This window comes from Arachis duranensis, chromosome 1 (assembly GCF_000817695.3).
Source record: "Arachis duranensis cultivar V14167 chromosome 1, aradu.V14167.gnm2.J7QH, whole genome shotgun sequence".
Lineage (NCBI taxonomy): Eukaryota > Viridiplantae > Streptophyta > Magnoliopsida > Fabales > Fabaceae > Arachis > Arachis duranensis.
Window position 1 is genome coordinate 5,926,597 of NC_029772.3, and position 12,211 is coordinate 5,938,807.

A 12,211-nucleotide genomic window follows, 5' to 3' on the forward strand; every position below is an offset into this window, starting at 1 on the left:
TCAGCAACAGCCTTCGACATCTTATATAAGATTAAGTAATATACCGGTAAGCTATTTAGAACAGCTTTGATGAGCATCAATTTTCCCGCTTTGTTAAGCACCTTAGACTTCCATAAGTTGAGCTTCTCCTCCACTTTGTCTATAATTGGCTTCCAAGTCTTGACCAACCTCGGGTTAGCTCCTAGAGGAATTTCAAGATATCTGACCAGAAGAGTAGCTTCCTTGCATCCTAACAAGCTGCACATACTTTGCACCCACTGTGGATCACAATTGATTGGGATAAAACTAGATTTTTTAAAATTGATGCTTAACCCCAACATCAACTCAAAGCAGCGTAGGAGCTTCTTATAGTTCTTGATAGTCTTCTCCTCTGGGGGGCAAAATAATATAGTGTTGTCTGCAAACTGAAGATGTGACAATTATACACTGTCTCTCCCAACCAACAATGGGGATATACGTTCGTTTCTAACAGCCTCACCTACCATTTTATGTAGAACATCAACGACAAGAATAAATAAGAAGGGGGAAAGTGGATCACCTTGTCTCAAGTCTCTTTCCATCTTGAATAGTTTCGTGGGTGAACCATTTACCAAAACTGACATAGAAGCTGTGTCGACACACTCCATCACCCACTCCCGTCATTTACGCCCAAACCCCATCTTCTGTAAGACAATGTCCATAAAGTTCCACTTGACTTGCCTTCTGAAAATTCAGTTTGATTATTTTGTATGTAGTAATTAATTGAAATATTTTATACAGTAATTCAACCGTGTTCGTTCTTTTGATTTATTATTCACAATGTTAATATAAAAAGATTTATTTTTATTGATATAACATATAAAACTAATAATAAGAAAAAATAATAAATAGGTGTTTGACTTTTTATCTTAAAGATAAATAAATTCTCAACTAATTAAAAATATTATTCATTTTCTAAAACGCGAAATAATTAAATCTATGTGAATGACCTACTTGTCTTTATATATATTTTAGAAAGAAAAATTTAAATAAAAATAGATTTTCTCAATTTTTTTAATTGATTGAGTAAAATATAATGTCTAATTCTTTAATATTTTTTCTCTTATTTAATTTCACTAATAAAATATATAATAAAAAATTATATTTTACTCTTTAAATAAAAAAATGAAAAAATTCAATCTTAAATTTAAATATCTCGAATTCTAGAAAATTATTTTTTATTAGTTAATCAAGAATTTATATGTGTTTGGAATTATAAAATTACAGACATATTTATGTATTTCTCAATTGGTAATTACCAATTAGTAATACTATAAATTTGAGTTGTTAAGCCATTGGTATCTTTCCCAAGTCAAGCAGTAACCACTAGTATGAAAGAAAGAAAGAAGAAAGTAGATAAACATAAGAGAGAAGACGGAGCAGTAACAGTAGTAACTAGTAAGAGTGAGTGAGTCACCCAGCGAGTCCCACCAACACCAACACCACTCCCTCACTTCCAAATTCTAAACCAAGTCATCAATCAATCATCATCTCTTCCTTATCCATCGATAACTCCAAAGCCACTCTCACCAGAAAACCAGGCCTCCATATCCACATCTGCATGCTCCCTCAATTGCCACAAACACCATAGCCAATGGGAACCGGTGCCTCCAAGGAAGGCGAAGAAGGAGGAGCGAACAAGCCAGACGGCCAAGATGATACACCCGATGGCCAAGGACACGCCTCCGCTCATCACGACGGAGGCCAGCTCTACGTCTCACTTAAGATGGACAAGAACCACACCCTTACCGCCGACCTCGTTCCTCACGTGTTCGGCTCGGTTCCTCTCATCGGCTCTTGGGACCCTTCCAAGGCACTTTCCATGGAACGAGAATCTGTTTCAATGTGGGAGCTCAGCTTTGTTGTTCCACCTAATCACGGTTACCTACCTTCCTCCTCTTAATTTATTATTATTATTATTTTTCTTTTTTGAAAATAAGTTTAGGTAGGTAGGTTAGTTAGTTGGTGGTTTCTTCTTTTCTAGGGAGAAATTATTCCTGTACTCTCTTTTTTCTCGTAAATCGAGCCCACCCTAGCTGGCTCACTCTTATCCAATTTTAGATGAACAGAAAACATGATTTGATTGTTTTCAATATTTTTTCTTTTTATTTTTTATAAAATTCCAGAAAATAAAATAAGTCTTTATTTTACACTATAGTAGGACTAGTTCGATGTTGCATAATTATGTGAGGACTCATTCGTGGTAAAATGTTTGGAGGACTTATTATAAGATGAACTCTTGATCAGAGCAAAAGCATTATTGGTTTTACTATGGGCAGAGAGTTTGATATGTGAATGTGTTGCAATTTTGGAAATTGTGTTGTTGGAAGAGGATGGTTGGTGTTAGTTTATGAACCTGATGTTTTGACTCTGGTTTTTGTTTGGGATTTCTAGAAACTTTGGACTTCAAGTTCCTGTTGAAGCCTAAGTACAGCAATGCGCCTTGTTTTGTTGAGGAGGGTCCAAGCCGCCAACTCATTGGGGGAGCGCTGAAAGAGGACGCCAAGCTTGCTTTGTTCAGGCTTGAAAATGATGAAGTTCTTGAGTATAAAGTATTTGTAAAAGCAGACAGGGTCTCTCCTTTTGACCTTGCAGCTAGTTGGAGGGCTTACCAGGAGAATTTTCGTCCGTCGTCTGTACGTTGGATGCCTGATGTCAGCATAAATTCGGCACCTCAGCCAGGTGGTGAGGTTAGACGTCAACTTCTGGTTTTGTTTATGTATTTTTAACCCTTGGAATACTTGGTCAGTGACATTAAAATAGAATCACCTTTATTTTTAATTTGTAGTTTCTATTGCTGTGTTATCTGAAGAACAAAGTGTTAATTTGCCCCCAAGCCTTAAGATATTGAATTAGGTGAACATGTTTTGCTTTGGACGTTGTACTAACTTACACTCTATCTATCATTGGATGGAGTCTAAAGTGAGGATGGAATCCTATCCAATGATGGATGCAATACAAGTCGCCATAGTTTCCGATGTAAAATATGTAACGCTGATGTTAGGTATTTAGATGTTGTCTTATATTTCTAAACACACCTTGGTCTAGTAAATAAATGTCAACTGTTGGTGCAAATAGAATGGTCGTTTTGATAGTGCATTTAAATTTCCCTTTAGTTCTTCTGATAGGCGATCTTGAAATCCAAAGCACTATTGTTGCTTCATATACTTCAACAGTTGAAAAAACATATAAATATTTAGGATATCATATTTAAATTGGTTGCTATCATATGTGTCTCTCTTCTTTTCTTCTCTTATTTCACCCTGTGGCTTGGTTCTCTATGAAGTAAAGGTTGCCTTGTTGTCTTATGATTACTAAATATTTTAAGCTTGCTTTACTTTTTACTCTCCAGAATTGCTCTTCGGCCGGTTTGGACCTTGATCTTGAGCATTATGTTGTTCCAGCACCCTCAACTTCGGCAAATTCAGCCTTTGTATATGCAGCTAACATGACAGAGACTCCAAGGTCACTAACTAGTGGTTCATATTCCTTCAAGGATGGTGGTGCTTCTGCTGATCGCCCTACAACAATAAAGGTTTATCGTTCAAACTCACATCTTTTAAGTGTTGTTTATACTTTCTAAATGGACTATTTATTATTTAATAGTAGTAGAAAACATTTCATAGGAGACTTACAATACAAAATGCCACTTTCTGAGTCTAAGAGAAACATATAAGAAATTAAGCTAACATGCTATCTTGATTCTTGATACTCAACATATTAAATGTTAAATCTGATTGGTTGTGTTGATGTTCTAACCAGGAGATGGAGGTTATCGTGCCTGATTCTTCTAAGGCCTTTCCCACTTCTGGAATGGTTGAGTCCAAGTCAGTGGGATCGTATTCGCCTCTGCAAAGGCAAGAGAGTCAGAGGGGGCTTTTTGTTGATAGGGGTGTTGGATCCCCAAGACTCATAAAATCTTCTAGTTCTAATATCTTCACTCATGATCTTAATTTAGATAATGATACCAAGGTTTGTATAAATAACTTCCACTTATTGTATACTATTCAAACTTGTTTGATGCGAACCAACTTATATTGCATGTTCACCCTTTCTTGTTCATTGATAGAATTCAATGCCAGCCGCTGCTGGAGCTGTTGCAGCTGCGGCTGTTGCCGACCAGATGCTGGGTCCCAAGGAGGATAGACATTTGGCGATTATCCTGGTATACTCTAATACTCTGTCATGATAAGTTATTACTCACTAATTTTTATATTCGTAGTTGTTCTTTGTCACTACTTTTCATTTTTATTTCATAGTTGTAAATTAATTGAGACTAAGTCAAGTATATACATTGAAAGTTGGAAGTTAGAAATACCTGGAAAAATGGTCATATTTCCCTTTAGTTAATCTAACTAGTAAATTAAAATTGTGACAATAATTGTTCTATTTTCTATCTTCTTTCTTTTGCATAGGTAGGCCTGCCAGCGCGAGGTAAAACATTCACTGCAGCTAAACTTACAAGATATCTTCGTTGGTTAGGTCATAATACCAAACACTTCAATGTTGGAAAGGTTGTTACATTCTTAAAATCACCTTTTAACATTGATATAACATTTACCATGTGGAAATTTGGAAACACGTAAAGATAGTTAACATACTTACTTTTGGATGTTGCAGTATCGTCGCCTTAAGCATGGAGCTAATCAGGTATACTTTATTTATTTGCATAGTTGCAACTATTAAATAGTCTATGCTTCTGATATAAAGATTATCTTCAGAACTTTATTATGCACTGCATGTTTTTCTACTGGTAGTTATATCCCTCATTGCATTGTAAACCAATTATCATGAGATCAATGTGGTTCATGCTAGAATGAAGAATTTGCAGTTGAAAATTATTCCAAAGCAGTATCCTAGAATTCAATATCTGATGCTTTTAATGATTTAATCACATTTGTCTTTAAAAAATTCAATAAGTGAATTGAGCTCTTAGAGGATTATGGTGATGCAGTAGGCTTGGAGATTATTCCAACAAGTTTATAAATAAGATGAAATTGGAAAGCATTGAATGAACTGTATAGCAGTCAACTAAATTCTGAAGGTGGGCCAAAACCATAAGAATGAAGTTTTTAACTATAAAGTCTGAACATTGATACTTTATTACATTCCCTTGTACTTTTGAGGGTCGTAAGATTCTCAGTATTACCACATCATGTGGTTATAATGGGACAGTGAAAACTTGATTTTCTTTCCCTTGAAATCATGATGTTGCACTAGCCCATCATATTTTATAGTTTAACCGTTTAGTTCACGTGATATTATTTTGCAGTCCGCAGATTTCTTTGCAGCTGATAATCCTGAAGGTGTGGAAGCACGTAATGAGGTACTGCAGATTTCTTTAATTATTATTATTATTATTGGACTATTGGAGTAGAGTTGTAAACTAACTGTGAGCCAGTAAAACCTATAGCTTATACATTGCATTATAACTTTTTAATTTTTAGTTGGAATTATGACATTATTGCTTCTATAATTTGTTGAATTTAGTTCCAATTAACTGTCTTATTTCTTAAAACTTGCATATTTAACTAGAAATGCTTTTAATTATGTATTATTTCAAGAAAACTTATTAAATGTTGTTCTTCTGAATCACACACAACATCATGTGTTGAATAAATTAATCAGAGTTTGTTGATCTAAGTGATTCCTAAGTACAGAATGGTTCAGGAACTCAGCCAGGATTGAGAAGTGTGAGATAGGTTGAAATAGTGTGTTAGGACTTTGGAGTCTTAGGATACCCTTAGGTAGCTAGTTATAGTTAGTTAGTTAGTTACAATTGGTGAGTTATTGCCTTAGTGGTTAGTATAAATAGAAGGAACAGGGTTGAACAAAGGATGTCCAGTCATTTGGAATAGTTTGGGAGAGAACGGGACTCTAAAGTATCCTTGGAGATAGTAAAATCACTTCTATAAAATTAAGGATTCAGTCATTCAATAAACATTTACTTTGCAATTCATCCTATTACTGGTACGAGTTCCTAGTTCTAACATAGTGTAATCCTTGGGCCTCTCCACATGGATAATGTCACAATCTAATAGGGTAACATCTTTTTGATTGATAAAAAGTTGAAACAAAATCATGCATTACAATGTTAAGATCTTGTTACTCTTATTTAAAGTGCTACTTCTGACATTTTGTGTATTGAGCTACTATATTAGAAGCAACACCACTGCACAAATGTAGAGTGAGATAAAAAAGGAAAGTTCATGGTGATAGATATTAATCTGTTACAACTATCTTACCCTTTAACATAATGCTAATGCTCTTCTGATATTTCATTTATAATGGATGATACTGGCGATGTTGACACCATGTTGACCTTTCTCTGTGTAAATAGTTTTAATATATCACGTGCCACTAGGTAGCAGCGCTGGCATTTGAAGATATGGTATCTTGGATGCACGAAGGTGGTCAGGTAAGATCATTTTGCTGCGTCTTTTGGTTACTAATTATGCTTTCTTTCATCTATTTGCATAAAGTTTAACTTCGGTTTAGGTGGGGATATTTGATGCCACAAATAGTAACAAGAGGCGAAGAAACATGCTGATGAAATTAGCTGAAGGAAGATGCAAGGTAGTCACAGACAGGTGTTGTAATTATAATTATGCAGAGTTATATGCTTATCCTGATTCATTTCTGTTTTCATTGCAGATTATCTTCCTGGAAACAATATGTAATGATGTAAACATAATCGAAAGGAATATACGTCTTAAAATTCAGCAAAGTCCTGACTATGCAGAAGAGTAATGTTTAATTTATAATTTTGCATCTTAAAATGGAAGATTTACCTTAGTGTTGATGTGGATACATATACAATTAACTTCATCTTGCAGGCCGGATTTTCAGGCTGGATTGCAAGACTTCAAAAACCGTCTGGCCAATTATGAGAAGGCAAGTGATTACAAAATACTTTTAATGATTGTTTTGTGTGAGCTTTTTTTCCTTAAATAATGTTTATTTTCATATTATTAGGTTTATGAGCCAGTAGAAGAAGGATCTTACATAAAAATGATTGATATGGTCAGTGGACATGGTGGGCAAATACAAGTAAGTTCGGTTACTTCATTGTTTGTGTTGATCCTATTATGCATTGAACATAACCTTTCAGTACAGTTGATCATCTTGATAGTTCGTGTCAGAATCCGCATATGAAATTTTGTAGCATGATTTAACATCAAACAAGAAATTCTTGATGTGATCAGTATGAAGTTGCAAAAATGTGAAAAAGTTTTCATCGTTGAGCATATTGAACATGCTATTTTCCTCTTATTAATGGAGTTCTTCACATGGATGTAATTGGTTTAAGAACCAGTTCAGTAACTAAATGGCTTAGGTCAGTCTATTAAAATTATAATCAGATCCACATGGAAACTAGATTTAGTTGTTGTTGCAGTAATATTGTTATGCCTACTATCTCACCAATATCAAAACTATACGGCAAAGTAGGAGGCAGAATAGATAGAGTCATTATTGCTCTAGATTGTTTGGACACGTGATTATTGACTAGTTAAGCACTGACTTCACAATTTCTCACTTTACTTAGAATTCATTGGTATTCCCTATTTCTTGGCCTATTTTGTTTAAGTGTTTTTGATTTGTTATTTGATCACATCTTCTATCTTTTGCTGTAGGTGAACAATATCAGTGGCTACCTTCCTGGCCGAATTGTCTTTTTCTTGGTAAGCATTACTGAAAAATGTGGTTAAATACTTCAATTACAATCAGCATTTGACATGAACACAGGCAAAAAATTGATAAAATTCAATAAGATACTACCAAAATTTGGTGGAAACAAAAAGGAAGCTAGCTATCACTCTGTCCCCTCCCCGTGTCTTCCAATGAAAAGATAGTCCTACATAAGTTCTTTCATCCAACTCAATATTGAACACCAAATTTGTTCAAGCTTTTACGGTTCATGAAATGTTACATTCATAAAACTATTACCTATGTCTATATGTACAGTCATATCACTGGTAAGTGTCTGATAATATGAATAAACCTGACATTTTCTTTTTCGTCATATTTGTACATTGCTGTGAACCTCAATATATCTACTGTAGGTAAATACACACCTTACACCTCGCCCAATATTACTTACTCGGCATGGAGAAAGTCAGGATAATGTAAGAGGCAGAATTGGAGGAGATGCCGCATTAAGGTAAATATGATGTAGAAAAGGAAAATGAAGAGATATGAATGTAAAAGAAAGTCTGGTTGCTTTCTAATTAATCAACAGATATTTAAAATTAAATGGCTCCTCTATCTTAGCTATGTTTATTTTTTTTTTTGGGACCTGCTCTATCTTAGCTATGTTGCTTCCTCTATTTCTAAATGTGATGTCTATCGTTTTTAGAATCATTATCCTTTTTCGTTTTTCCTTTTCTTTTCTTGGGGTGACTAACTAGAGCACAATGCAATTTGTTATGACAGTGAGGCTGGAGAACTCTATAAAAAGAAGCTTGCCAACTTTGTTGGAAAGCGTCTCAAATCAGAGCGGGCTGCTTCTGTAAGATTTTTCATTTATATAGATTCAATCTCTTCCTTGTGTTCTTTGAACCTTTTAAGATTATGGGTTTTTGGTAGAGAAGGAAAAAGAAAACGCAAGACTAAGAACAAAAAGGTAATATTGATATATAGTGTGATCTGATATCATATCATATAGAAAGACGAATCCCTATAATAATAATTTTAAGACTAGTAATCTTAAAAGAACTAGGAAACAATTCATGAAATGAAAGTTAATATGAAAATCATTTTAAGGGATCATTTTAAGATACTGATATTGTAAGTTTGTAACATATGTCATATGGTGAAAATTACTCTGATACTCTGAGATAAGATAGAGACATTGGTATATGTTATCTGTTTTTTAACAGAAATCCATGATTTTGTTCGCTTGACAACTGTGTTTAACTGCAGCCTATTGTCAATAATAATGCTTGTATCAGTTAATCGTGTCACGAATTTTCATTTCTGTCGCCAGTCCACTATAAAAGAGTTTTCTCTCGGTATGTAGGCTATTGTGGAAATTGAAACAATTTAATGCTGAATCAGAGCTCATATGAGCTTGCTGCATGAACTAATATAAGCAAATATTGAAATGATGAATGATTTGTCATGTTTGTAACCACTGGTTCAGATATGGACCAGTACGCTACAGAGAACAATCCTGACAGCAAGTCCAATTGTTGGATTCCCCAAGGTTAGTGTTATCATCCTTAAAGCTTACGGATGCATGAAGTCATGTTAATGTCGAGAGATATGGATGACAAACTTGAACATTATGGTATTCCTGCACTTATTATCTTAGATACAATGGCGAGCACTTGATGAGATAAATGCTGGGGTGTGTGATGGTATGACGTATGAAGAGATAAAGAAAAACATGCCAGAGGAGTATGAGTATGTCGCAGACTTGTAACCTCTACGACTCTTTTGCTTTCAAGTTGAATGCAAGTAGTGTATTACATAAAACTAAAAAAAAAAATGGTTAGGCTTGTGGAGAAAAGGCTATCTAAACAGACATGATTTTTTTTTCCCACTTATAGCAGATCTCGCAAGAAGGACAAGCTTAGGTATCGTTATCCTCGCGGAGAGTCTTATTTGGATGTCATTCAAAGGTTGAAACATACATTTTTTTATCTGTTAAGCATTATTTCATTTCATCTTTCAGCTTGTTTGATATCTAACTTCAGGTTTTGGTTTTGGTTTTGGTTTTGGTTTTTCTTCCCTAAACAATGCAGGTTAGAACCTGTAATTATTGAGCTTGAGCGACAACGAGCACCAGTGGTTGTGATATCTCACCAGGTTTTGCTTTTTTGCAATTAGACTAACATAGTCCTTAAAAATGTTGTATTTTTTTTTTTTTTTCTTGTTTGATTGGTTTAATCTCTGAATGTGTTTCCTTGTTTTTCTCATTGCAGGCAGTTTTGAGGGCATTATATGCTTATTTTGCTGACAGGCCTTTGCAAGAAATTCCACATATAGAGGTAATCAGTGGATTCATAGTAGTTGAGCTCTGTTGTCCCTTTTTTCTTTTACTATATTGAGTCCATTTGAAACTTGATTTGATGGTTAAAACTTCAAGTTTTTCTAGTCAAATTTTGGTAGTGATATGGCTTTCTGAGAAGATCTCTAGAGACTACAAATCAACTATAAGATAAAGTTGCTTTTAAAATTTCTATAATGGATAAAATATAAATACTACATTTTTTTTATAAAAAAAAAAGAAAGAAGACATAGTAGTTAGTAACCGTTAAATGGAAGGATAAAATCAAATTCTTATTGAAGCTTAAGGTTATATGAAGTCTTCTAAGTTTTAGAGGACACAAATTAGGAGTGCAGATTAGACAAATTAATCTCTATAAAATAAAAAAGACAAATCAGTTCCGAATATTTTTAAAATGTTTTTTAAAAGTGGCAAATCAGTCTTCAATTTTTATATATAAAAAATATAGTATAGTTAAGGGATTAGATTGTCTAAAATTTTCAAAATTAAAAGAGAAATTTGTTATGTTATTTTATTAGGGACTAATTTATCTAATATTATAACACATGCACAAGATATCTAAGATGGAATTTGTCAATTGCATTGCAGGTGCCTCTTCATACAATAATAGAGATACAAATGGGAGTTACTGGTGTCCAAGAGAAAAGATACAAACTAATGGACTGAAAAATGAACTGATGATGAGAAGCTCTCTTGCTTATGTTGTGTCTTGTATAGACAAATTATGGATTCTCCTTCTTCTTTCAAATTGTTAAAAATGTATTATTCCCACAAATGGATTACATTATTATCATAAAGAAGGGAAGTCATGCTCTTCAAACTCAACATTTGTTTCATTTCAAGTGTAAATGATGTTCTCTTTGTAAGACGTTATACTTCATGGCTAATACAAATTCCACCAATTAAGTTTCTCTCATCTGGATTTTAGAAAAAGACTTTTTTATGAATTAAGTTTCAAAATGGTCTCTGAGATATTAAAATAGTTTCCAAAATTCTAATTGCAACAAATACATCTTTGGAATTGGAAAAAGTGTATCATGTTTGGTTTTATTATTTTATTATCGTATTATATTATAGAATTTATTATGATATAGTTCTTTGTTTTAAGAGTTATACAAATTATTTTATAACAAATTATAAAACCAAAAGCTTCTGTATTATTTTAGTCATCTAAAATATGTACAGAAAATAAACTTTTTTGAATATTGTGCAGGTCCAAGTCTAATTTAAGTAAAGGTACTGTGAGGTTTAATGTAGTTTTTTTAATAGACTAAAAGAGATCAAAATTGAGTCTAACATTTCTACCGTTAAATTAGTTGTTTAACTATTATAATGAGAGTTAGTTACATATATATACATTTTATTAACTAAATTTGTGTTACAAGGATTAATTTGATTCAATATTCAATAACCAAAGTGAGTATCATTAAACTTCAAAATCAAACTGATTATCGAATAAAATGTTGATTATCAAATGTAGTCTCATCTCTAGCAAAACTACATAGTTGGGGAAGGAGTTGCGTCAGAGTTCACGAGGCTATAACACCAAACAGCATGCGATGATGTATGAATATGAAATTTATATGTCTCCTCTTAAAAAGGAATAAATTCCATGGCCGGAAGCATGCATTGCATAATTTCATTGCAAATTGCATCAAATCAAAGTGTGTTGGAATCGAATCTATATACAACAATTACAAATATCTACTGTTCCTATTTGTATTGAAACAGAACTTGCATTGCATTGTAGGGTGACAAGAAATAGTAGAGGAAATGTTTTATCAACTTTCTTTAAAAAAGAAAAGAAAACAAAAAAAAAAATAAAGACTGATAAAGTCACATGGGGTCCTCTGAACATATCCTTTGATCTTTTTATAACTGTAGTAATGAGGTCCCCCACTTCTGTCTAGTCCAACCAAATTGTTACCATCCCTCTAATATTGACAAAGTAAACAAATGTATAAAAAATAACTCAATAGTAATATTTTACAGCTGTATAATAATTTTCAATATTTCTCCATTTACAAAAAATCATCACAAGTTTATCTTTATTATAAAATAACTAAATAAATAAGGAAGAAGTAACAAATAAAATATGGAAATATAATTAGATAACCCAAGTAGTAATATTTACTAGAATTACTATCTCAATATAATAGAGATGATTAATATATTTACTAA

General features: G+C 33.2%; 1 protein-coding gene across 2 annotated transcripts; it reads left to right on the forward strand.

Moving 5' to 3' along the window:
• Positions 1-1,339: 1,339 nt before the first annotated feature.
• Positions 1,340-10,946, forward strand: LOC107490439 (6-phosphofructo-2-kinase/fructose-2,6-bisphosphatase). Of its 2 annotated transcripts, none has more exons than XM_016111248.3 (22): positions 1,340-1,898; positions 2,413-2,708; positions 3,371-3,553; positions 3,781-3,990; positions 4,088-4,183; positions 4,434-4,532; positions 4,639-4,668; positions 5,291-5,344; positions 6,383-6,436; positions 6,517-6,594; positions 6,673-6,764; positions 6,855-6,912; positions 6,994-7,068; positions 7,653-7,700; positions 8,082-8,179; positions 8,452-8,527; positions 9,161-9,223; positions 9,332-9,423; positions 9,570-9,641; positions 9,765-9,828; positions 9,945-10,010; positions 10,619-10,946. In XM_016111248.3, exons 1-22 carry the CDS (start codon positions 1,613-1,615, stop codon positions 10,694-10,696), a joined length of 2,268 nt encoding a protein of 755 aa, XP_015966734.1. In that variant the 5' UTR covers positions 1,340-1,612; the 3' UTR covers positions 10,697-10,946. The 2 variants fall into 2 exon arrangements, with proteins under 2 accessions (XP_015966734.1, XP_015966781.1); XM_016111295.3 differs by having other exon boundaries at positions 9,573-9,641.
• Positions 10,947-12,211: the final 1,265 nt, after the last annotated feature.

Excerpts from the sequence above, each read along its gene's own strand:
- LOC107490439 (XM_016111248.3), top strand. The coding sequence starts at position 1,613 with ATGGGAACCGGTGCCTCCAAGGAAGGCGAAGAAGGAGGAGCGAACAAG. Across the intron at positions 3,991-4,087 it reads ATTTAGATAATGATACCAAG|AATTCAATGCCAGCCGCTGC; the intron begins GTTTGTATAAAT and ends GTTCATTGATAG. Across the intron at positions 8,528-9,160 it reads AATCAGAGCGGGCTGCTTCT|ATATGGACCAGTACGCTACA; the intron begins GTAAGATTTTTC and ends CCACTGGTTCAG.